Source organism: Onychomys torridus, chromosome 8 (genome assembly GCF_903995425.1).
Source record: "Onychomys torridus chromosome 8, mOncTor1.1, whole genome shotgun sequence".
NCBI classification, from domain to species: Eukaryota; Metazoa; Chordata; class Mammalia; order Rodentia; family Cricetidae; genus Onychomys; species Onychomys torridus.
The window spans coordinates 82,501,410-82,527,894 of record NC_050450.1 but is presented as its reverse complement, the minus strand read 5'-3'; the positions used below and the strand labels follow the sequence as shown (position 1 = coordinate 82,527,894).

The 26,485-nt window shown below is 51.7% G+C and overlaps 1 protein-coding gene across 1 annotated transcript; it reads left to right on the top strand.

Annotated features, from left to right (window-relative positions):
* The first annotated feature begins 14,771 nt into the window (after window positions 1-14,771).
* Wfikkn2 (WAP, follistatin/kazal, immunoglobulin, kunitz and netrin domain containing 2) lies at window positions 14,772-20,632 on the top strand. Its single transcript, XM_036196992.1, has 3 exons — window positions 14,772-14,911; window positions 15,056-15,418; window positions 17,924-20,632. Exons 2-3 carry the CDS (start codon window positions 15,230-15,232, stop codon window positions 19,442-19,444), a joined length of 1,710 nt encoding a protein of 569 aa, XP_036052885.1. The 5' UTR covers window positions 14,772-14,911; window positions 15,056-15,229; the 3' UTR covers window positions 19,445-20,632.
* The last annotated feature ends 5,853 nt before the right edge of the window (window positions 20,633-26,485 follow it).

The following is a 26,485-nucleotide window of genomic DNA, read 5'->3' as shown; positions in this document are numbered from 1 at the left end:
CGCCCACCCCTCCTCACCCCCATGCCAACACGAAGTTGTTCATTTAATAAGAAAAACACCGTTCCTCCTTTCCAGTACAAGTTAGTTTTGGAGGAGGGGAAGTTGTCAGGCACTGAAGTGTGACGGTGTTGACCAGCACTTGGATCATAGCAGTTGTTAGAGTGGAGACAGGCGGTGTGTGCACCATGGTCCTGTCCATCTAAAGCCTGAGCAGAAAGATGCTATGAAGAGGAAACTGAGGGGCCAGAGTCCCTGGATTAGCTCATTTCCTGGGAGAGGAACAGGTCGCATTCAGAATAGACATTGTAGTCTGCTAAAAGCCCAGTCATCCTTCCCAGAGTCTGCACAGATCCAGACCCTTTGGCAGCAAGGCGGGGGGGGGGGTGGGGGGGGTGGCCCGGGGGGTGGCCCACAGGTAGGGTATACGTGACCAAGGCAGCCAACACAAATCTTGTTGGGTTCATTCTGGAGAGGGATTGGGGATTTGTAAGTAGAGTATAGAACTCACGTGAAAAACAATAAATCTGGTGTTTGTGTCTTGCTGGTTAAACTTGAGACCAGCAGACCCAAGCTTCGGGGCTCCTCCAGGCTGAAGGAGCTGAGTATTGGCATCCTACCCCTCTGGGAAGGAAGAAGCCTTATGGGACCCTTTAGAGGGAGCCCTTGAGAAAGTCTTTCTCCTCTTCCAGAAAAGGCCGCTGAGGCAAACCTGGACTCCCCTCTCCATGGGTGGGGTCTCTGATGGAGGTGGATATGTTCAGTGCATTGAGAGACAACGCACAGGTAAGGGAGTGACATCCAGAGTTGTCTGGTCACTTCCACCCTCCCGGGGCAAATGTCCATGGAACAGAGCAAGGGGAAGGCTCAGGAGGTCCTGTGGTTGGTCCCATTGGTAAGGTTGTGCTGCTGGTGGCCATATGGGAGCCTCAAACCTCTCCCCTGTTCGCAGCCATCCCAATTCCCTCCTCACAGGGCCCAACATCCACCCACGCACTGCCTGTTGTTTGTGGATTTACCTTTTCTAGGCATTCAACCAAAAACAAGAGGATGGTACAAGGCTGCTTTCACTCACGTGTTTTCAAGGTTCGTTCACGTTGCATCTTTGGGTCACCATTTTTATTCTTTTTGTAGCTCAGTAACCTTTCACTGTGTGGCTTTGCCACATTTCCATGTGTGTTTTTGAATGAGCTAGAAGGCAGTCCCAGGCTCTACAGTGTAACACGAATTGCTAATTGGTCTTATAATAATAATAAAAAAAAAATCCCAAGCCAGATATTGGGGTAAAAGCTGAAAGATCAGAGAGACAAAGGAACAAGCCACAGCCACCTCTCACCTCGAGGACTCCTCAGCCTGAAAGGGCTCTCTAGTCAAAAGGGTTCCTCAGCCGAAAAGCTTTAGTTCCTATCTCCTCATGCCTTAAATACCTTTCTCCGACCACCACTACAGCACACAGCTGTATGCTTGGACATCTAGTACAAGCAATGATGAGGCTGCAGGCTGGGAAACACCTGTTGTCTCCCTTGTGTTCCCCCAAACCCATGGTGAAGCTTCCAGATGCCTCAGCCATGAGGGATGCTGGTAGGGTACTGGGCAGGGTTCATGGCCACTGTTCATTATGGGTGAGATTATCCAGGATCTGCACCTTTGGTACCAGTAAGGTGCCTTCTTCAAAACCTCCCAGGGCAGATAGGAGGCCTCATCCAGCAAGGAAGGTTCTGCAGAGCTGAGGAACCTGGAGCCTTCATCTGTAGCACAACTACCTGTGTGGGTCAGGGGAAGCATCCCTACTGTCCAGCCGTGGCTACCATAGACAGATGTGCTTGTCTTCTGCCGAGTTGCTTTGTGAATCTCCACCTTGCTGTAACTCTCCTTCCTCAGTCGGCTTTGCATATGTGCACTTTTTGAGTGAAGAAGACTTACCCAGAATGTGCCTGGTACCAGGGTGGTTCGGCACTCAAGGGATTAAAAAACAAAAATAGCCAACTTGCTGACTGTGGAGGCCCACACCTGTAATCTCAACACTTGGGGAGGCTGAGACAGGAGGATGACAGAGTCCAAGCCAGCCTAGGGTGCATGGTCAGATCCTGTCTCAAAAACCATAAGCTTGCTCTGGAATCCTATCGAAGTCTCAGAACTGTGCCTCATTAATCTGTTGTGTACCTGTGTATGGGGAATTATACTCAGATCAGAGGGGAGCTGCGTGACGTCAGTGTTCAGCTGTGGGATGGCTCATATGAAGGCTGAGAAGAGAACACAGGGAAGGCAACATTGTCTTTGGATGTCTCGAGATCTGTACATGTGACTTTAAAGGTGGTAGCCCAAAACCTGGGCCACATGTAAGATTCATCTGGGAGATTCTTGGATTTGCCACATCTGGCCAACACTTCTGGGTCCTGATTTAATTGGTGAGGGCAAGGCACTCAAGTGCTGTATTTTTTATTTTTTAATGACTTTTCCTGTTGGCTCTAAGATGCAAGTGCTAGTGGGCCCCTGGTTGTGGCAGGAGGTCCGGGGGGCAAGAAGGGAGCGAGGACTCAGCCTTTCTGTCCCCCTGGACAAGGTCTGGGTGGAGGGACATACACACGTGTGCACACACACACACATGCACACACACACGCACACACACGTGCACACACACATGCACACACATGTGCATACACACATGCATACACACACACACACACACACACACACACACACACACACACACACACCCTCTGAGGATGGTCGGTAGTCAGGGCTGCAGTGGTCTCCTGTGACTGTAGCAGAAGCTTTGTACACAGAGGTGGAGTGGTGTGGGAGCTGGTCAGAGTTGGGGAGGATTTGGAACGGGAGGAAGGGAACACAGATGGGCTTGGAAGGCAAGGAGGGGCTGCGGGGTGGGGGGTGATTTAGGGATTTGTTTGTGGTGGGAGAGACTAGAGTGCATCCAAATGCTAACAGAACTCTGATCCAGCTAAGAGGAGGCGGTGAGGGCTAGAACATGATTGATGCTATGGAGTTCTGAGGACTAGGGGAGGGGAGGACTGAGGCCCAGCCATGCTGCACGGTGTTGACCTTAGATAGGAAGGACAGTGTAATGGGGTGGGAGGAAAGGATGAAGCAGAGTCCGAGGGTGCATGGTCTTGCTAGGTGAGTGCCGAGAGCATTCCTGCACATGCAGAGGTCTCTATGCATCTTCAAGTGCGTGGGGCCTCAGTCCACACCCTAAGTCCTTTTCTTTCTCCTCTCTTCTTCCACACGGTGGCAGACCTGGAGCCACCAGCCTGATGAGGGTTCACCATTGAGGGTTCACCGTCACTCCTGGGTGGCGTCCAGGGGATTAGCTCATGTTTGCCCCACAGCTCACACCCTGTATTAATGATGATTCCCTGGAGGAACAGGACATATGTTAAATGCTTTTAGAGTGGTTTTTATAGTCTGTGGTCCAACTATTCCAACAATGGCTGTCTCCCAACAGAAGGTCCAAGAGAACAGTAGTTGTTTGGTCCTTGAGGCTGGATGTCCCAGCTGGTCTTCAGTTCATGTCAGAATCCCCAAGAAGTAGGCTGCAACACCAGCAGAGGGATGGACTTGCCAGGGAGAGAAAGAGCAAGCAGGCAAAGAGCAAAATCTTCCTTGTTCCATGCCCTTTATATAGGGTGCCACCAGAAGGTGTGGCCCAGATTTAAGGTGGCCTGGGTCAATCGAAGTCCCGTTTGGACTTGTGGGGATGCATTCCTTTTAAAGTGGCCACCTCAGAGTTTCTCAAATGGTCTGTGCCACCAGCCACCTCCACCCCTCTCAGCTTTTGGACACATGGTTCCCTGCTGTCCAGCTGTGACTTGTCTCTCTGGTCTCAGTGTTAACAGCTCTTCCTCCAGACACCTCCCCATCTCTGCCCCAAACCGGAAGCTGGAATCATGTGCCAATGTTCTTCTCTGGATCCTGAGCTGTTCAAAATCGACTTCAGGCACCCTACTACCATTCCTAGGTAGAAAAACCTAGGAAGGGGTAGCAAAGAATTTGCCACCATGACCTTGAACACAGCCTGGTTGAACCGGAAGTGAAAGCCTTGGGCCACGTCTTGAAGGCCTTTCCCTTGGGAACATTGCCAGCCTGTTTTCTAACTTCCTCACTTTACGGGCTAGAAATTTAACTTGAGGTCAAATCTCATGGCTGGAGGAATCCTGGGTAAAGCAATGCTTATCATGATCTTCCTCCTATGCATCCTGCCACACCGTGGTGACCGTTCGAGAAGTGACAAGTTTGGAGTTCCTTGCAAGCACTCAGGGAACAACTTGGATTCGAAGGTCATGGAGACAATGAGCCCCTCTTAGGAGCACCCATGCTTCTTCTACTTATCATTCCCAGGCCCAAACTAGTTACATCGATTCAACCTAACTCAAGGAGGACCATGTCTTTCCGGAATCTCTTCCTGTCTTTCAATGCTATCACCACAGTCTTGGAGTGACGGTAGCCATTCTGTGACTATGAGGAGAAGGTAAATAGACTCACAGGAGGTGTGAGGTAAAGTCTGGGTGTGGATTAGGTGCTGAGCCAGCCTCCACTGCTGAGGCAGGAGGTCCTGAGTGGGTGAAGGTGGACGAGCAGGTGAGTGCATGTACGTCCATTTCTTCCTCCTCTTGACTGTGGATGTGATGCAAATAGCTATTTGAAGTTCCTGGCTGGACTTCCCTTCCACAGAGGACCATAACTTGGAATTGTAAGCTCCCCTGAGTTTCTTTTTCTTTTTCTTTTGGTTTTCCGAGACAAGGTTTCTTTGTGTAGTTCTGGCTGTCCTGGAACTGACCCCATGGACCAGGCTGACCTTGACTCACAGAGATCCGACTGCCTCTGCCTCTCAGGGATTAATGGTGAGTGCCACCTCTGACTGCCTCTGAGCTGCTTTTTCTCAGGGTGCTTTATCACAGCCACAGGAATAAAACTGGCACAGATACTGAGGGACGATGACCTCTTCTCTATTGGTGGCTTCTTTTCATCTCCTAATGCTGTCTCTCGAAGGGTGGGAATAATTTATTATTGTTTTTTTTCCACCGATCATGTTTGGGGTATTATATCTAAAATCTTATTGCCAAACTCAAGAGTATTTAAATTTCCTTTTGTGTTAGACTCCAGAATTTGAATAGTTTCATGTTTTACATTTAGCTCATTGGCACATTTTTAATTAATTTTTGGGAAAAGCATAGTGTTTATTTGGTCTAGATTTATTGATTTATTTTGCTTGTGGATGTCCAATTGGCCCCGCATCATCTGTTGACAAAGCTATCTCTTCTTTGTTCCATTGTTTTTGATCCTTTGAAAGAGGTCAGCCGGCTTTGTCTGGGTCTCTGTCTGGACTCTCTGTTCTGTTCCACTGATCTGGGCCTTGTTTTCACCAGGACTTCGTCGCCTTGGTCACTGCAGCTCCATTCTAAGCCTTAAGATGAAGCAACGGCAGCCATTGAAGGTTATTTTCTAGTGTTCTGTTTCTAGGGTTGGCTTTTCCTTTCCACGTCAACTTCAGAATCATTCTGTTGGTACCACAAGGTAGTGTTCTGGTACTTTGCTGACCCAGGAGATGGCATCGAGAAGAATTGCTGCTTGACAATGTTGTTGTCCAGTTTATGATCACACGGAACCTCTTTAGCATTTCTTTGGTGTCTTTCATCACAGTTTGTAGCTTCCTTTGAAAAATGTTTTTGTTTTTATTTTATTTTCTGTGTTGTGAGTGTTTTTACCTGCCTGTGTGTTTTCATACCGCGTGCATGCCTGGTGCCTAAGGAGACCAGAAGATATTGGAACTGGAGTTACAGATAGTTGTGAGCCACCATGTGGGTGCTGGGAATTGAACCTGGGTCTTCGAGGATAGCAGACAGTGATCTTAACCACAGAGCCATCTTTCTAGTCCCCAGTCGGATAGACTTTTGCATGTAGATCCTGAATATACTTTTGATGTTTATTCCTGAAGTAGTAGTTAATTTTTGTTGCTCTAACAAAATACTTGAAGTTTGGTACTTGCGTGACTGAAATTTGTGACTATGAGGAGAAGGTCCGTAGACTCACAGAAGGACTGAGATAAAACCTGGATGTTGCTTGGCTACTAAGCCAGCACCATTGCTAAGGCAGGAAAGTCCTAAGTGGATGAGAAAGAATAAGCAAGTGAGTACATGTTCCTTTATTTCTTTCTCCTCTTGGCTGTGGATGTGATGTGAATCGCTCATTTATTTCATAGTTTTAGGAGCTAGAAGTCTAAAACGGGGCTGTCCTGTCTGTTCTGCCTCCAGTGAGGGTCTCTGCATGGCAAGGTAGTATCACAGTGGGAATAGGCGCAAGAGAGAGAAAGTACAGGTGATACATTTCGGTGGTTTGGAAGAAAATGGTCCCCAAAGGGAGTGGCACTATTAGGAGGTGTGGCCTTGTTGGAGTAGGTGTGGCCTTGTTGGAGTAGGTGTGGTCTTATTGGAGGAAGTGTGTCACTGTGGAGGGCAGGCTTTGAGGTCTTGTATATGCTCAAGCCACACCTGGTGAGGCAGATCACTTTCTTTTGCCTGAGGGATTAAGATGTAAGAACCCTCACCTCCTTCTACAGCACCATGTCTGCCTGCATGCTGCTTTGCTTCCTGCCATGATGATAATGGATTAAACCTCTGAATTGTGAACAAGCCATCCCAATTAAATGCTTTCCTTTATAAGAGTTGCTGTGGCCATGGTGTCTCTTCACAGCAATAGAAACCATAACGAAGACAAATATGAAGACAGAAAAAGATCTGAAGGCCAGGATTGTTCTAATGTAGCAATTCACTCCATGAGAGGAGTATCAATCCTTTCTGAGTGTGACGTCCCTAACGACCCAGGCACCCTGTACAGGACCCATGTCCTAAAGATACCACTACCTCTCCATTTTGCCTCACTAGGCCCAGCTCACCTGCACAGAACCTTTGGGGACAAACCACACCCAAATCATAGCACCTAAGTGTCTCTCTCGATCGCCCTTCCTTTTTCATTTGCTTCCTTCATCCCCCCTTTTTTTCTTTCCTTCCTAACCACCTCCCACCCTCTTCTTTTTTAGAGACAGGGATCTCATGCAGTCCCAGCTGGTCTCTTGAATTGCTGTGTACTGAGGTTGACTTTGAGCCTCTGAGTCTCCAGCCATTACTTCCCAAGTGCTGGGATTGAGGGATACCCTGCCATTCTCACCTTAGCATTTCATTGTTTAATGTTAATGTAGTTGGGTTTGCTGTTTAATTTCTTCTGTGATGTTTTCTTTCTATTTCATGTGTCGTGGTGTGTGAGTGGGGAAGCACATGACGTGTGTGTGTGTGTGTGTGTGTGTGTGTGTGTGTGTGTGTGTGAGGGGAGAGGTCAAAGGAAACTTTTAGGGGTCGGTCCTCTCTTTCCATCTTTATGTGGTTTCTGGGGACTGAACTCAGGTCGTTAGACTTGCATGGCAAGTGCTTTGCCATCCAAGGAGCCAGCCATGTTGCTGACCCACGTTGTTTAATTTCAGCTTCAAATTGTTCATGTGTTAATCTTGCATCTTGCAACATTGAGCCTTCTGATGGACACAATAAAGAAAATGAACAAGTGGTCTTAAGATTTTGGAACACTCAAGACTCTATTGTGTGTGAGACCTTTTTGTTTGGTTTTGTGTGTATGTGTGTTTTGATGTAGCCTTGACGGTCTGACCTACGTAGAGCAGTTTGACCTCAGACCCATGGAGATCTGCTGCCTCTGCCTCCCCACTACTACACTTAACACCCTGTGCCCACCTTGGGTAAAACTTCTACTAAAACTATTGACATGAATGCATGCATGGAGTCACCATGAAAAATACGTTTCTCTTCCTCTCTCCTTTTTTAAAAGTTGGAAGGGTGATGTGAGATAGGATCTCACTGTATATTTTGGGTTGGCCTGGAATTCACTATGTAGGCCAGAATGGCCTCAAACCCATGACAACTCTCCTGCCTCAGACTCCAAAGTGATGGGATTATAGTTGTGAGCCTTAATGCCCAGCTTGAAAAATGTGTTTATTTTTATTATTTGTTTATTTATTTTGGTTTTTCAAGACAGGGTTTCTCTGTGTCATCTTGGCTGTCCCGGAACTCACTCTGTAGACCATGCTGGCCTTAAATTCTTAGAGATCCACCTGTTTCTGCCTTCTGAATACTGGGATTAAAGGTGTGTGCCACCACTGCCTGGATATATTTCTTTTAAAAATATTTATTTATTTGTGTGTGTGTGTGTGTGTGTGTGTGTGAATAGTTAGGTGGGGCATTGCTAGAGCACACATGTGAGGTCAGAGGACAGCCCTGTGCAGCCGGTTTTCTCCTTCTACCTTTAAATAGGTTCCAGAAATCCAACTCAAGGCATCAGGTGTCCATGGCAAATGCCTTCCTCATGGGACCATCTTGCTGACACCCAAAATGTATTTCTTATGATGTGCTGCATTTTCTTCCCCTGAGAAGCACAGATGACAGATGGACTCTATTCAGTTGGCTTTCCCTTTAGTGCCTGCTTCCTGAAAAGTTTATAGAACCTTCCTGAGTGGGAGGGTGAGATGGCTTAGTGGGTCAAAGTGTTTGGTGGGCTAACCAGGTGATCTGAATTCAATCCCTTAACCTATAGTAGAAGGAGAAAGAATTGACTCCCAAAGACTTCCACATATGTGCCCTGCTCACACACACATCATATGCACACATGCTCAGGCACACAATAATAATTTATTAAAGAAACGCATCCTGACCATCAGTTTCCATTAAAGAATAAAACAATGCCATCATAACATTTAAAAAAGAGCCATAAGCCAGGCAAGGTGGTTCATTCACATCTGTAATTCTGGGCCAAATAGAGGGTTCCAGTCCAGCCTGGGCTTTATAGACAGACCTTGTGTAAAAGTGAGAGAAGGGAAGGGAGGAAGAGGAAGAAAAGAGGGGCGGAGTGCCAGATCAAGAGTGAGCCAAACCTAGCTGGGCACGGTGGGGCACACCCAGCACTCTAAAAGCTGAGGCAGAAGACTGCATAGAGAGACCCTGTCTCAGTCAATGAAAAAGAGCCAGTCAGAAAAGCAAAGGAGAAGTGGAATGGGAAGGAGGATGGGGAAACTGTGTCCAGACTGGGTCTTTGACTGTCACAGGAGGGGCTAGGGCCACCATGTAGCAATATCTTCATAGTCTCCAAACTGAATGTCTGCAAAGGCTCAACTTTGGATCCTGACGTCATTTGTGGGGGACTCAAGATTGAGGACATGTGTTGGCAGGCACAGTCTATCCCTGCTGAGAAATTCCAAGTTCAAGGTGAAGCTGTCTCAGACATTCAAGAAAACACACAGACTCCAGCTGCACAGGAGGAGTGAGGAGAGGGAGGGTGGACGGTTCAGAAGCGCGAGTTAAAGACATAGAACGGGCCTTGTGCGGAGTATTGATGTACGTGCTGGGTTGATGGGAGCGACGGAGCCACCTGAAAATGAGGACCTCGTTGTTTATTGGTGTTTCCAAAGGGCAGCTGAAGCTTGGTTTGAAGTTTGGGTTCCTTCTATTATTAATGAAGTTATGGCTCCTGGCTGGATGAGAATACAAGCAGAGGGGGATAAAAACCTGCTAGAGAGAGAGAGAGAGAGAGAACATGCTCCAGCAAAGCAGTTTGCTGAGCAGAAGCTGGAGGGACCGAAAAGGGCGGGTCCCGCTGTGCCTTTTAACCAGCACCAGAAAGGCCCTTGAAGAGTTCCGACAGGTGTGTTTGTTTAGTGGGCCGTTGGAACAAAGCACCACATACTTGGCTGCTTAGGACACAGCGCCTGCCTCATGACAGTTCTAATGGCCAGAGAGCCGAGATTAAAATGTCTGCAGGCCCTCGCTCCCTCTGAAGCTCCGGGTGACAACTCTTTGCCTCTCCATTCGGCTGTGGGTTCCCCAAGTTGGTGGCTGTATCTCTCCTGTTTCCTGTGTTCCCGTGTTCTGTGCAAACGCTTGTCATGGGGTGTAGGTTCCTCCCAGGACAATCTCCTTTCAAGATCCTTAAGGGCTGCAAAGACCTTTTCCCCAAATATGGTTACATTCCCAGGTTCTGGGGTTGGGATGTGGAGGTGCTTTTGAGGATCACCCTTCAGCCCAACTCCACCGAACAGGTAACTTTGTAAGCTGTCATTCTGTTTGGCTTTGCGCTGTTCTTTACAAACTACACTGGGAAGCTGCAGTCAGGATGTTGCTTTCCTGGTGCTCCAGGATTAGGAGAGCTTCCTTTCTGGTATGGATTCTGGATTCTGGTCAGAAAGCTGCTGTCTGGGGCATAATGGTCCCTGCCTGAGGCCAAGGTTTATGTGAGGCCGGAAGGGAAGAGCTGTGTGAAGCTTTGAAAGATTTGACTGAGGAGGGCGGCTGCTGGGGGTGGGGGTAAGGGAGAAAATGGTTATGTGGTGTAAACCGAGACGTAGTTCCCGGTGGTCCACACCAAATGTTTTGGTCCCCATCCTCAAGGTGCAGGGACTATTGTTAATTCAGACTCTTGCAACAGTAGTCGGGGGGGTGGGGGGTGGGGGGGGGGGGGGTACCGCTTCTCATCCTGGCTAGGCCTCCTCTACACCATGTCCACGTCCAGGTGCACAGAAAGCAGGGTGCACTGATGATGAGATGCATTTCAGGGGTACAGATGGCTTTGGAGAACGTGAGCCCCTTTGCTGGACAGCCTGTGTCAGGGAACCCACCCCGAGGCCTGAGGCCATCTCAATGAACAAGAAGCAAGAACAAGGCAGAAGTGGAGACCATGGTCCCCATGACGGTCCAGGGGAGCTTTTAAGATGGGTGGGAGACCCTAAATGGGAGGGAGGCCAGGCTCCTCATGCAGTGTCCTTCCTGACCCCTGAGGCGTGGGAAAGCTGGAACTCTGTTTCCTCAGGCAGACAACAGTCAGGAGCAGACACCTTCAGGCCCGCCCGCCCCCTGTTTGTCTTGGCTCAGGGCTTCTCGGGCTTTTTGAAGCCGATCCCATCAGTGCAATCTGGAGGAATCAGGACATGGATCACAGGGGCAGGAGCTGAAGGGGCCTCAGATGGGGAACTAGGGGTGGTCCGCCCTTGAGTGGCACAAATGCAAAGCCTGATCTCCACTCTATGCACATTTGCTTGGCCCAAGAACGGCAGAGGGGCAGGGCCTGAGCTAAACCTCTCCAGGACATGCAAGCTCTCAAGGCCACCCAGCCCTGGGTGCCTGGGGTGCGCCTCTGTGCTTCAGGATACACACTGATCCTTCCAGTGTCCAGGGGCTCTGTCCACAGCACGTAGGCCTCTCTGGACCGTGCCCCACCCCTCCCAAGCCCATAATTCCTGATCTTGACTCAATGCCAACCCCCTACCACCATCAGCTCAGCCTGGACACTCCCAGGTCCTGTTCCACACAGATGCTGGTGGGTCACGTGTCCCACAGCTGAAGGCCTTCCCCCATCCGCCTCCACCATCTGCTGAGGCCCCATAATTATTCCAAGGCTCTGTGCAGCCTCACTTGGAGGGAAGAGCTCATGTAGCCTTGTAATGTAAGCCAGGCCTGAGGCCGCTCTGGCAGGGGGTCCCCAGCTGGGGAATGAGTCTTTCGCTGAGGTGGCCTGGGCTGTCCATCTGAACACCTCCTGGAGGACAGCGTCTTCTCTGTATCCCATCCCTGCTCCCAGAGTCCTTCCAAACACAGGCCTGGGGCTTCCCCGAGACTGGCTTCCCATGTGGGACAGTGTAGATACCCTACCTAGAGCCTAGGCAGGGTGGAACAGAGTAAGCTGCTGGTCTCCTTGAAAGGAGTGGGGCAGCTCTACCCCCACCCCTCCTAAACCTGCTGAGCTGCCCTCATCTCCCCTTCCTGGAGCCTGGGCCCCACAAAGGGAGGGCTTTGGCTGAGGAGGCCAGTGCTGTGGGCCAGGCCTCAGGGAGAGGTGTAGGAAACTGCCTTCTTTCCTCCTGTAGACTGCTGCTCTGTTCTCAAGCCCTACCCAATGTCATCCTGGAGCATAAACCCCAAGCCCAGCCCCTTCGGCCCTACCCCTCAGCAGGGTGAGGACCACTCCACCCCTACCCCATATTCTCTGGGCTTATCATCATCATTTGGACACTCTTGGTTTCTGGTACAAACGGCACGTACCGTCGTAGATGTCTGTGTGTGCAGAACCCAGCACATAGTAGGTGCTTTAAGAGCCATTTAAGGAGAGAGATGGGACGGGGAGAAAGGAGGTAGACACTGAGAGGTAAGAGCCTCCACTTATGTATGAGCGTGATGTCCGCGAGGCTTCTCTGGGGCGTTGGGTGGCCTGCAGTGGTGAGCCCTGCTGCTGCTGAGGGGTGAACTGGGGCTGGCTAATTTGGGCAAGAGTGTCAGCTGTGTTGTGCTGTCAAGACCCCACTTGCTCAGGAACTCAGGGTGAACCCAAGGTCAAGAATCACCCAGAGTTCACTGACAGAGTCAGGGTGACCTCCAGCCGCCAGAGCGGGTCCTGAGCTGACCCTGAGGAGTGTGAAGGGCATAGCAGTGGAAAGGGCTCTCTGAGGCGGACCAGAGCCCAGCGCTCACTCTCGCCCCTCACACTCAGTGGTCGGGAACTAAGCAGCATCCCATACCCTTGGGAAAGAGAGACAGCCAGGAGACACCCAGAGGCCCGGCCTCTGCCTAGCAGCTCAGCCCATCATCTATTCCCAGTGAGGAGCTTGGTGCACAGTGAAACTTGCTGGCAGGAACCTCCTTCCTCGGGTGTGAGGGAGTCACAGAGAGACTTGGGGTGGTGGGACGCTAAAGGAAGAACTTCAGAATAGCTTAGAAACAACTCCAGGGCCCAGGCCTCAGCAGGGCCGTCACAGGTGTAGGTCACACAGCAAGGGAGGGCTTGGGCCCAGCTTCCCCTGGCTGTGGGACTACTTAGCAGACCCAGCCTGACTTTCATGCTCAGCCTCCTCTCCTGTACAGGTGTCTCCTGGGGCTGCAAGGAGGGTCACCAGTGAAAAATGAGGGAGAGGCTTTTCCCACCTACCCTGAAAACAGGGGCCTAATGTCTTGCCCTTTCCTCTCGTGGCCTCAGCAGACCCCTCAGACACCCGGCATCCTCCCTTCAGATGCTTGTCCTGGCGTAATGGCTTGTGACACTTTGTCCTCTAAGTGCTGCTCAGAAACGTGTCTGTTTCCTTTTGTGGTATCGCAGGACGCTGAGCGAGCCACAGCCAGGGCAGGGCTGTGTGGAGGTTCCTGCTTCGAGCAGCGGGAACACGGCTTACGAAATTACAGGGAATTCAAAGCAGCCGCATTGCCTGCTGCCTGGCTTCATGACTGGAATGGGCCTCCTCCGAGGGAGGTTTGTTCGGGGATAACTTAGCAGATCAGAACCTGACACCTTTCACCAGTGCTTTCACGTTGGCGGAGGAGACGGAGCTTAGACCCGTGCAATGGGAAGGGATTGGCTCAGAAGAGGAGATGCTGGGAAGAGAGAGAATCTAGAGGGGTGATCTTGCAGGTGATTTTTTTACAGTCCACTCAAGTGGGGAGTCATGGTTGTTATCAAGAGCGCAGCTGAGGGTCTTGAACCCCCCTTCCAGCCACTTTCTTGCAGACTACCACAGCTCAGTCTACCCCACAACCCTTGTTGGCTTCTCCTTACAAAGGCACCTCTTTTTTTTTTTCATGTTTTACTTTCCCGATCACCCCAAGCATGTGATGACCAAGATGCCCTCAAGCTTCCCGGGACAGAAATTGTTTCTAACCTCCTGGCCACTTAATGGCTCTCTTCCCAGGCCTTCCACAAATGCAACCCTTGGTTTTCAAAAACTTCTTGACCATTCTGCAAAAACCAGACTTTAGGCTGTACCTTGACAGCAGCTCTGGCAGATGGATGGGGGAGGGGTGGCTTTAAAAGGCCCTGCCCACACCCGGCAAGCTGCTGCCCTTGCCCTCCTGCGTTCATGGAGCTGTGTGACACAGGGCGAGTTGCTTGGCTTCACTGTGCACCCTTTGCTTATGTCCAAACTGAATGCACGGTTGGCAGCAAGGAGCAAATGAAACAATGCCTTAGAGAGTCTGGAGTGTGTAAGGAGGAACTGGTATGTCGGTGCTTCCGAGGACCCTGGACAAATTCCACCAGAAACCTTTCACTCTGTGTGGTGAAAGAAGTAGAGCCACATGTCCAGAGCGCCGGGCACCCAAGGGCTCACTAAGCAATGGCCACTGTGGCCACCGGTGAGGGCAGCTGGGTGGTGGTGCAGTGAAGTCCTGGGACACTGTGGCTGCACCAGTTTCTTGGACTCCACAAGTGTGTAGAGAGAGGAGCGAGGAATGTGATCCGTCCCGGCAGCCCGGGGGAGCCAGACCGTATCTGGTATGTCTCTCTGGAATGATTTTGGGGGAATTCACCGAAGTTGGAACTTAAGACGTGGACTGCCGGTAACCCGTAACACAGGGATGTGGTGCTGCCCGTGTGCATACCCCCCCCCCCCCACAAGGGGACCTGGTGCCCGGGGTGGGAGTCGGCTTACACAGCACAGCGCTGGCCGCTTGGGCCCGCCCTTGAATGGCCGTGAACTTGTTTTTCCACGTCATTTGCTCTCAAATGTACTACCGAGCTGGGCGACGCTAACACAGCCGCTCAGGTCCCTCCTTGTAACAAGCGATTGTGTGTTCTTATGAGGTGGCTGAGGGGAGGAGGGGGCCTGGCCCCAAGGAGGTGGAGAAAGGGAACAAACCTGCCTCACAGTGAGCGTGCGTGCGTGTCCTGGGGCCAGCTCCCCCCAAAGCACGTGCCATTTCTGTCCCTGCAAGGGGTTAAAGGCCTCCTGGAGTCAAGAACAAGCAGGTGTCCCACCGTGCCAGAGACCGCTGCCTAACCCTGCCTCCAGCTTTCCCCCCCTTCTGCGATACGTCTGTGATCAACCACGGCACAGAGGCGCCAGCAGCCCGCCTCTGACAGACATCAGGTTAGCTCGCTCCCACTCGGGTGGTGCGCCCAGGATATAAATCCAGGCTCGAGCCCCTGCTGTGTTCCTCTCCCTAGCACCCAGGGTGGGGGGTTTTGGGGGGGGGACGGAGTTTCCTTCCAAAGACCTTTCTTTTATCTGAAGCCTCACAGCTCAGCAGGCTGCTCTTGGTGGAGGCAGTCACAGCAGCCAGCAAGCAGCCTCAGCAAGAAGATTTGCTGGGGTGAAGAGGGCAGGTATTGCCAGCCCTGGAGAAGAAGGGCCCTGGTGGGCCTCAGCCCATCACAGGGAAGCCCTCTGGCCACGGCAGACGGCACCATGTGGGCCCCAGGGTGTCATCGGTTCTGGTTCCACTGGGGGCTGCTGCTGCTCCTGGGGGCACCCCTTCGAAGCCTAACACTGCCACCCATCCGATATTCCCATGCGGGCATCTGCCCCAACGACATGAACCCCAACCTTTGGGTGGATGCCCAGAGCACCTGCAAGCGAGAATGTGAAACTGACCAGGTGAGTGGGACCCCTGAAGCCTAAGATGGACCATGAGAGTGGGTCTGTGATGATGTGGGGTCTATGGCGTGGGGATGACCCAGGAGTGCATCTAGGAATGTGAAGGAACACAGACCCTGCCCACCTAGAGACAAACAGGGCTTGATGCCTGCCTCTCTACAGCTGAGGCCTGGAAGAGGGCGTGGATCCAAATCCATCTTGGAGCGTTCCTCTTTGTGTGTGTGGAGGGCGGCAGTGGGCCAGCACCACACTGGGCACTTAGCATGTATTGTGATAACACAACAGCCTGCCAGATGTTCAGTGGCCCACTCACAGGTGAGAGAATGGATACTCACAGGAGTGGTGACATAGCCAGGGTGGCTTGGAAGCCTCCCTACCTGATGCCATGTTTGTAGTTAGTTAGACCTGGTTTCTAGGCCCTTTCCCAGGTTGGACTCGGCCACACAGTGATGAGGCTGCTTGGCAGGTTGCGTGGGAGCTAATCTGTGCAAATACTCTAAGCGTCTTGGGAGAAAAGTGGACTGAGTTCTCACCTGTTGGGCTCTTCAGGGCTTCCATATGCTCCTCCCTCCTGGACGCTGCAGTAGGCAAGGACCACTTCCAGATGGTTCTTCCCTGGCTGCCAGGTGGGTTCTTCCAAGGGCCATCCTTATCCAGTCCTGCTGGGAGAAAAGTCCTTAGGTTTACCATAGCACCCATGCCTCCCTGGGTGTGGCCACTTCCTGCCTGGCCATCTCTGAGGGTGGCCCAGAGTCTCCCTGGCTTCAGGTCTGGGTTAGGCATCATTAAATAACATGGGAGGATCCAGTGCTGCTGGAAGTAGCTGGTCACACTGGGAAAGCGTGGGGTTTCCATAGAAAGAGTGGCTTCTGCCTCATGTTCCCTGGGGACCATTCTCAGGCTTCTGAGGCAGGTACTCCAGTGGTGGTACTGAGGAAACAGGAAAGATGACAATTCCCCCATCCATAGGGCTCATGCCATCCAATGACTTCCTTTGGAGAATCTTTTTCACTGACACTGGCTAGCCTGAAGTCAGGTGGCACTTAGGGACAGTGCAATTCTGGCTGGCTTTGCATGCTGTCTGGAGAAGGCACCTGAGTGCAGTAAAGGATCCAGGTAGCCCATGGGGACATTGTAAATCCTTAAGTGAAAGTATTCTAAATATTTCCTCCAGGGTCCCTTCACCAGAGCCCTGAGGGTCCTGGTTTCTGAGTGTCCAGCCATTCCTGGACCTCTGGATCCTGGGAGGAACTGCCTACCCCACATTGGAATGGAATAGCCCTCAGGCCAAGGAACAGGCTTTCCTGTTCACAAGTCGCTTTGTCCCCATCCACCCTCCATTCTCAAGCTCTCTCTCCCTTGAACCTCAGCTCTGGATAGGACCCATCTCCATTTCCAGACATCCCCTGTTGTGGCCCAGAAGCCTAATGCCAAACAAAGGCAGCAAAACAAAGTCCTTATTCTAAGCCAAAAGGGGGAGAAATAGTGGACAAGCCAGCGGCTCCACACAGCCGGGTGTGTGTGTGTGGGGGGGGGTACTTTCCCCCTCTTAGCTCATGTGGAATGTCAAAAAGGCTGGGATCACAGTGGGAAGGACAAGAGGCCAGCGTGGTGGGGGCTACTTTACACAGCCACTACCTGGTGGAGGATTAGCAGCCCAGCCACAAGGTGTGACATTGTGCAAAGCGCCACATGCAACCCTTGTTTGTGCTGGCTCTAGTGGCATGTGCTAATTCTGAAGAATTAAAGTAAAGCCTTGCATGACTCCACAGAAGTCAGCGGGGATTACAGTCTAGCAAGGCTTTGCTCATACCCCACAGGGGGACTTCTTTTTCTTTTCTTTTCTTTTCTTTTCTGGTCACCAGGGTTCTCTGATATCCTGGGTTCAGTGTGTGTTGGGGGGTCTTTCAGGGGAAAGATAAGTGTGACTAGCCTTGAACATGAGTCCAAGATGCAACCTCTTCAAGTTAGCCAACACATCCTTCCCTCGGTGGAAGAAAGAGAAAAAGTCGTCCTCATGCTGGAATCCCATGCTTCATCTGGGTCACCATATGCTGCTCCATTTCAGGATCCCACTTAAGGGAGCCTGGAGCTGTTTTCTACCATCCTTACCTCTGTGGCCTGAGTGTCATCTCTGCCTCTCTATGTTCTCATTTTGGAAATGGCAGTGAGCACATATCCCCTTCCGGAGGTCTATGGCCCATCTCTTCCCACACTACCAGCTCTGTGATCTTGGGCGAGTTGTTTAACCTCTCTGTGCTTTCTTTAAATTATGTACAAAGTGGGAATAGTGGTTGCACCCCCTTGGTCTTGGAAGAGAGTAGTAAGCTGAAGATGGGCAGGAGCCTGACAGACAGTAGGTGCTGGGTCTATGTGGGATCTTATCTACATTCGGTGCTTTGTGGAAACACATCTATAACTATCTCTTCATGTCAGCCTCTGGGGGCAGACATGGGCATCTGTTCTTGCTTCCTCTGTTCAGAACTCTCCCTCTGGCTCTTTCAGGAATGTGAGACCTACGAGAAGTGCTGCCCCAATGTGTGTGGGACCAAGAGCTGTGTGGCAGCCCGCTACATGGATGTGAAAGGGAGGAAGGGCCCTGTGGGTATGCCCAAGGAGGCCACGTGTGATCACTTCATGTGTCTGCAGCAGGGCTCTGAGTGTGACATCTGGGATGGACAGCCCGTGTGCAAGTGCAAAGATCGCTGTGAGAAGGAGCCCAGCTTTACTTGTGCCTCTGATGGCCTCACCTATTACAATCGATGCTACATGGATGCTGAGGCCTGTTCCAAGGGCATCTCCTTGGCTGTGGTCACCTGCCGCTACCATTTTACCTGGCCCAACACCAGCCCTCCACCACCTGAGACCACTGCACATCCTACCACGGCCTCTCCGGAGACTCTGGGGCTGGACATGGCGGCCCCGGCCCTGCTCAACCATCCTGTCCATCAGTCAGTCACCGTGGGTGAGACCGTGAGTTTCCTCTGTGATGTGGTGGGCCGGCCCCGGCCCGAACTCACTTGGGAGAAACAGCTGGAGGATAGAGAGAATGTGGTCATGAGGCCCAACCATGTGCGTGGTAACGTGGTGGTCACCAACATTGCCCAGCTGGTCATCTACAATGCCCAGCCCCAAGATGCTGGCATATACACCTGTACAGCTCAGAATGCTGCTGGTGTCCTAAGGGCTGACTTCCCATTGTCAGTGGTCAGGGGGGGTCAGGCAAGGACCACCTCAGAGAGCAGTCTCAACAGCACGGCTTTCCCAGTAACTGAGTGCCTAAAGCCCCCGGACAGTGAGGACTGTGGAGAGGAGCAGACGCGCTGGCACTTCGATGCCCAGGCTAACAACTGCCTCACGTTTACCTTTGGCCACTGCCATCGCAATCTCAACCACTTTGAAACCTATGAGGCCTGCATGCTGGCTTGTATGAGTGGGCCTCTGGCCACATGCAGCCTGCCTGCCCTGCAGGGGCCCTGCAAAGCTTACGTGCCACGCTGGGCCTACAACAGCCAGACAGGCCTCTGCCAGTCCTTCGTCTACGGTGGCTGCGAGGGCAATGGCAACAACTTTGAAAGCCGTGAGGCCTGTGAGGAGTCGTGTCCATTCCCGAGGGGCAACCAGCACTGTCGGGCCTGCAAGCCACGGCAGAAACTAGTCACCAGCTTCTGTCGAAGTGATTTCGTCATCCTGGGCAGGGTCTCCGAGCTGACTGAGGAGCCCGACTCAGGCCGTGCCCTGGTGACCGTGGATGAGGTCCTCAAAGATGAGAAGATGGGCCTCAAGTTTCTGGGCCGGGAGCCGCTGGAAGTCACTCTGCTTCACGTAGACTGGGCCTGCCCTTGTCCCAATGTGACAGTGAGCGAGACGCCGCTCATCATCATGGGGGAGGTGGAGGGTGGCATGGCCATGCTGAGACCTGACAGTTTCGTGGGCGCTTCGAGCACACGGCGGGTCAGGAAGCTTCGTGAGGTCATGCACAAGAAAACCTGTGATGTCCTCAAGGACTTCCCCGGCTTGCGCTGAAGCTGGCCATCTACCCTGACCCTCCTCCACCCACCCACCCCTGCCCTCAGTCATCCACTGGGTGAGATCAGATTAGGCAGCCACGGCCAGTGGGAAACCTCAGCTAACATGTGGGAAGAAAGTCATCATAGGTCTGGAAAGGATCTCTATTCAATAGACGGTCCATATCTTTTTTAGCTGGCGAGGAAGTTGGCAAAAGGTGAAGAAAAGTCACATGTAAGTTATTTCCAGTGAGGGGTCCCCTCAGGTAGTCCCACCCCCCCCTTTGCTGACCCAGGTCCCTCTGCCCAGTCTCCTAGCCAGGGGTCAGAAAGAGATGACATCTACATTGTTACATGATTTAGCTTGAACAAGGGGTATGTGGGAAGAGATAAGAGAGTCCAAGGATTGCTTAAGATAACCTCCCCCACTGCCCCCTGCATCACTGTAAACAGAGACTGCCTCTCATTAAGGGCAGTGGGAAGCCTTGAGCACCATCCAACCCAGAATATAACCTATTCTAACGGAGGTCGCAGGGACGGCTGCCTTTGGTGGGGTCAGTTTGTGCCCCTGAGGTCACCACACCAGCAAAAATCCATGTTTCCTCTCCATGGCTGCATTGGTTTGTTGGTTTGCTTCTGTTCATTTCGGCTCAGTGGACACTTCCTGGGTGCCAGGACCATAGAGAATGGCTCAGCTCCTCTAGCAGAGCCAAAACACAAAGTCCTGATCCTAGGCTCCCCCAGGAGCCAGTGAGTGATTGGCAGCAGTCAGCCACTTCCATCTGATGGATGGTGTGCTTTCATATGCCATGGACTTCCTTGGAGAAGCTCCAGGATCTGTTTTGGTAGCAAGAGAAGAAAGACATTTGGCAGGAGGGGCAGGGGACAGCCCGGGAGTCAGAGTGGAGGCGGGCCCAGAGAGAAGGAACATTGCTCGATGCTGCCCTCTGGTGGTGAGTATGGGTGTCTGCATAGATCGGGAGGGAGGAACCATCTAGGTGGGGCCTGGGAGGGGCCTTTTGGAGACGGCAGCTCTGAGATCACTTGTTTTTTCTGGTCCCAGCCACACAGGCACTGGGTAGAGGATCTGGAACCCCTCTATCATCTCTGCATCTGTCCTGTCCCCTCTTCAGCCCCTCATTCTGTCCACATCCCTCCAAAGGAGGCATTGTGGGATGTCCTAATGTCTTCCTCAGATAGGAAGAGGATGATACTAAATAAAAATTCATAGTCTCTACTGTTCTACATGTGTGACTCTCTTGGGAAGGCGAGGAAGGGTCTGTAATCACATCATTGTTCTGGCAACCTCTTAGCAGGGAAGTCTGATCAGTGGGACCACATTTGGGCAGAGGAGGGACACAGCAGATTTTCAGGTCCCCTATGATAGACGAGGCTCCTTAACTGTGGTGCTCAGCAGAGGTCTATGAACTAAGCAGGAGAAAACTGGACCAGGAAGGCAGCATGACTTGTCCATAGTCAGAGGCAGAGAGGCTTAGGGCCCTGATGTGTGGTCTGAAGTGCCCTGTGGGAACAGTGGGGGATCAGGGCCATAGGCAAGAACCTGTTGAGTCCCAGGGAGAAGGTGAAAGAGGCAAGAGAGGGGCGGTTCCACCCACTTCTAGACTTCAGGCTGAGGCCTGGTCTCCAGGGTCTTCAGGGAGCCTGCTGAGTTCTGACAATGCTGACCCTGGCTGGCATTCAGTGCATTTGGTTCCAGGCAGCCTTACTGCTGTCCTCCAGACCCCATCAAGTGTCTGGAACCCATAGCCTATCTGACCCCCAAAAGAGACACCACTCTCACAGTTCCCTGGGGATGCCAGGGCCATACCCAAAGGAAGAATCCAGGCCAGGCCCAGCCCAGGCTTGAAGATGGGCCAAGGAGCTTCTATTTCCTGAGAGAAGAGAGGGCAGTGGGGGGGGGGGGGGGGGGGGGGGGGTGTTGTCTCACGCCATTACTGAAGCAAGAAACTTAGCCATAAGGATGGCATGACTCCTGGTCATTTCCCAACCTGGTCAGGTGTCCAGTGAGGGTGAGGACTGTCATCCCACTCTGTCCTTAGAGGCCTGAGGGAATTCGCTGAACCTGCTTCTAGGCTGCAATGTCCAACAAACAGCCTCAGAGCCCAAGGGGCAAATGCCTAGCACTAGTCACAGCTGTTCCATGACACTTCAGTTCACTTATACAAACAGGAGTCTAAACCTCACGGTTAGATCTAGTTTACTGTTCTGCTCCCCCGGTGGAGAGGCAAGTTCAGGGGATCCACCCACAGTGCCAGGCTGACAGTGCAGAAAACCACCTAGCCCAGGAGACCAGGTTCACCAAGATCTGAATCCAGCCCCTACCTCCCACCTGCTCTCTCTGAACCTCTTCATGCCTAGCCACACAGAGTGGTAAGCACACTTAGGGAAAACATTGTGTTTCTAGTTGTTGTGCATGCTACCCTGCAGCTGGCTTTATGGGGGAATCGAACTCAGGTCCTCATGCTTATGAGGCAAGCGTCTTAGCACTGAGCTATCTCCTTAGCCCTGGATTTGTTTTGTTTTGTTTTGTTTTAGACAGACTCTCAGTATAGCTCAAACTCACCTCAGCTTTGCTCTGTAGTCCAGATGGGTCTCAAACTTATGACTCTCCTGTCTCAGTCTCTCAAGTGCTGAGATTACAGGCATGCTCAACTATGATGCCTGGCTAGTCATGGTACTTAGGGAGACCTGGGATTCAACCAATTACCTTTGTAAGACTGCAGCCTGGCATGGAGTAGCCCCTTTACCCTGTAAATATTTCTGGTCAAGGATGGGCCACAGGACCTAACACCCTCCTCCATTGTTCTGAGCCTTGTGCCTTGGCCAGCTCCCATTTCTCACAGAGGATGTCTGAAATGAACCCCTCACAGGTCCGGAGTCAAGGCTCAGAAGCTATGAGTCCTGAGGTGATGGGTGATTGAGAAACCTTCTGTGTGAGAAAGATTTCTTTCTTGAAATGCCGCGTTGTCTTTTCATCTTTGCTGGCCTGGCCTTATGCACTGGCTGACAGTGAGCAGCTTCTCAGGCTGACTTGAGTTCCCAGGGCAAGGGGTACTAGGCAACCTGTGAAGATCACCTGGCTCAGTGTGAGAGACATGGCCTCAATCCTGCTCCAGGACACAAGGAACTCAGGGCCATCTGCAGCAAGGCCAGTCCTGCTTTCCTGTTTGTGACAGAGCTCACTCCTCGCCTTCTCAAAGCTGGATGGTTCTCCTTACCAGTAGCCTGCTCTCCAGACCCTTTCTTCCCTTCTAATCTATTCAGGCTTGGCTGACACTAGACCAGAACTGTCCCCACCACCCCTAAGCTAGGCACTGTGGCTTTGTTTATCCTCCTCCCTCCCTCTTCCTGAACCCCAGCCTCCTGGGACACTCTGCTCCATTGTCTGGCCAGCTGCTCCCTAGCCTGATGTCACCCTCAGGACAGTGGCACCAGAAAGCCACCCAAGTGCCAGCACAGAATAACAGCCAGGGAAACAGGACAGCAGTAACACACAGCCTCATGGCTGTTCCCCTCCGCTGTGATCTCCAACTGCCCCGTGATGATAACATCAGGCCGACAGAGTTTACTCTGTGGCACCAAGCACCTTCTCCTGTGGTCTACACGGAGACTGCATGAGACACAATGCTGTTTTGTAGCTGGGAAAAATAAGGCAAGGGTAACGGGAAATTTACTTAGCCATGTGCCAGAACACAGGATTACAAATCCAGCACTTGGGAGCCAGAGGCAGGAGGATTTCAGGTTCAAGGCCAGACTTGGCTCCATAGCAAAGTTCCAGCTCAAAAGCAAAGGTAAAACAAGAGAAAAATAAAGAAAGAGGGACTGGGGAGATAGCTCAGTAAGAGCATGAAGACCCGAGTTCAGATCCCCAGAATCCATTCAGAAATCTCGGTACAGCCTGTCATCCCTGTACTGAGGAGGTGGATTCAGGGAGATACATGGGCCTTGTCCAGATAGCCAGGCTCACCGAATGTGTGTGCCAGGTCCAGTGAGAAGTCCTGTTCCAAAAATATGGAGGGAGAGAGATGGTTCAGTGAGTAAAAGGGTTTGCTGCCATGCCTGAGTTCAATCCTTATGTACCACATGGTGGAAAGAAAGAATCTATTCCTACAGGTTGTACACACACACACACACACACACACACACACAAACACACTATGGCAATGCTCACCCCACATACACACAATAAATAAATATGTAAAAATGAATACATAAATAAATAATAATAAAATAAGGTGGGAGTGACAGAGGCAGACACCTGACACCAACCTCTAGCCTCCACGTGCGCTGGCGAGCACACCTGCATGTACACACAGGCACCTGTGCACACACAAGAGACTTTCCCAGGACCACACAGCCACCAAATGGCAAAGCCAACCTGTGAAGGTCACCTGGCTCAGTGTGAGAGACATGGCCTCAATCCTGCTCCAGGACACAAGGAACTCAGGGCCATCTGCAGCAAGGCCAGTCCTGCTTCCCTGTTTGTGACAGAGCTCACTCCTCGTCTTCTCAAAGCTGGATGGCTCTCCTAACCACTAGGAGAATTCTGAATGCTTGTGTTACACTGTTTCTACTGGTGTATGAAATACACACATGCGCATGCACGCATGCAGGCACGCAGGCACCCATGTGCCCTGTTCCGCCTGGATGGGCTGTGACGAGTCCGATCTTGAACCCTGATGCCTCCACAGAGTGTGGCTCCAGCCCGTCATTCGCAGGCACATCACCCCAGAGCTGTTTACATCCTGCACACGTGATGAGCTTCCATCCCACACAACTGCCGTCGTGGCCTAGATTCCTGAGCCAGACATTAGCTTTCTACCGCCTCATCCTTCAGCAGACAGCTCCTTGGGGGAAGAAGGCTGCCCCAAGACTGCCTCAGCCTCTTCTCCAAGCCTGGCCTCCCTCTAGGCTGGTGCTGACCCAAATCAGAATAACGGCCAGGGCCTCCAGGAACACTGTGGCCCTGCTCAGGGCTCACAAGGGGGTTTGCTGGATGAGCACAGGATCTGGGAGGAGGGCCGTGTGGGGCCACTGTGTTTTGTGACTACCACTGGGCCAAGAAGGGTCCCTCTGGGGTCTTCCCTTCTCAGCCCCACTCCTGTATACCTCCTTTCCTTATCCCATCTCCCCAAGGAGCCTGGGGCTCCCTTCTCCTCCTCTCTAGGGAATGTGTGAGTAATGCAGGCAGGGCTCCTGGGCCCTATTCTTGGCTGTGCCCTCATTCTGGAATGTACCCCGAGGTCAAGTGTGCTCTCTCGGGCTGTGTCAGGAGGAAGGAAGGATAAGCTTCCAGGAGATCCTCCCAAGGAAGAGTGTAGGCAGGTGGGTGGGCATGCTGGCCAGTCCTCTCCTCCCGCATCTTGGGCTCCCAAACCCCTTAGCCCTTCTACTTCAAGGTCAGGTCGGAGTCCCTGTGTTCATATCCCAAGTTAATTTAGGACAGGGAACCCTGGCATCCAGATGTCTAATAATAATGGTCTCCTTCAAGCTCATTCACATGATGGGAATCCAGGACTCAGAGCCTGTATGTACTAGTCCAGACTGGCCCAGAGGTGGGGCCTCTTCCCAGCACATCCCTGGGAAGATGCAGGGGTACCCCAACACACCGATGCTATCTGCCCCTTCCAAGTCTCGAGGAAACTGCCAGAGCCCTGGCAGGATGAAGTGCTAGCGATTTTGATTCTTTGTTTTCTGGTTTATGGGAGGGGGCTATGCAGCCCTGTCTAGCAAACAGATGGTGGATGGTGGCTGTCTTGTGTCCTTTGTGTGTGACAGTCAGGAAGCAGGACCTTCCACAGACAGGGGCAGACACTTGAGTCCCCATACCGCTGACTTGTGTCCTTCACGTACGCTGTCTGACTCAACCCTCATAGCCTTCCACGGCTCGTCTTCATTGTCAACTTATTAGATTTGGAAGCACCTAGGAGACAGGTCTCTGGGCCTGTCTGGGAGGGTATTTCCAGAGAGATTTAATGGAGGAAGAAAGACTCTCTCTGAATGTGGGTAGCAACATCCCATGAACTGGAATCCCAGACTAAACAAAAGAGGGAAAAGTAAATTCTGGAGAGACAGCTCAGTTGGCACAGTGCTTATCTTGCATGTATGAAGACTTTAGTTCATTGCCCAGACCCCAACCCCCAACCCTCAACCCCCAACCCCAATCCTGGCATGAAGAGGTAAGCTTGCAATCCCAGTACTGAGGAGGTCGAGACAGCTGGATTCTTGGGGCTTGCTGGGCATCCAGTCTAGTCTGCTTGACAACTCCAAGCCAGGGAGAGACTCAGTCCCAAAAAAAGGAGCTTCCTTCCAAAGACTAATGCCAGAGGCTGACATCCGGTTTTCACATGTACATGACATGAATATCACACACACACACACACACACACACACATACACACACACACACACACACACACACATACACACACACATACACACACATACACACACACATACACACATACACACACACATACACACATACACACACATACACACACACACACACACACACACACATACACACACACACACACACACACACACACACACACACACTTTGTGCCAAGGAGAAAGCCAGCTGAGCACTCGTGTTCATTTCTTTCTGCTTCCTTACAGTAGGTGCAATGTGACCTGCCCCATGACGCTCCTTCTGCTTCGCCTTCTCCGCCGTGATGAACTGTGTTCCTTCAAATCCTGAGGCAGACTCAGCCCTTTCTTCCTCAAGTTTCTTTTCTTCCTTCCTTCCTTCCCTCCTTCCTTCCTTCCTTCCTTCCTTCCTTCCTTCCTTCCTTCCTTTCTTTCTTTTTTTAGCTGAGGATTGAACCCAGGGCCTTGTGCTTGCTAAACAAGCGCTCCACCACTGAGCTAAATCCCCAATCCTTGCTCAAGTTTCTTTATTCGGGTATTTTTCCATAGTAACAAGACCAAGTAGCTAATAGCCCTCTTTAAGCTGGCATTATTCTATTACTTTGCCATTTTTAGGCCCCACCCTAACCTAGAAGGGAAATGAGAAAATGCTTTTTGGATTCACCAG

Excerpts from the sequence above, each read along its gene's own strand:
- Wfikkn2 (XM_036196992.1), top strand. The coding sequence starts at position 15,230 with ATGTGGGCCCCAGGGTGTCATCGGTTCTGGTTCCACTGGGGGCTGCTG. Across the intron at positions 15,419-17,923 it reads GAGAATGTGAAACTGACCAG|GAATGTGAGACCTACGAGAA; the intron begins GTGAGTGGGACC and ends TGGCTCTTTCAG.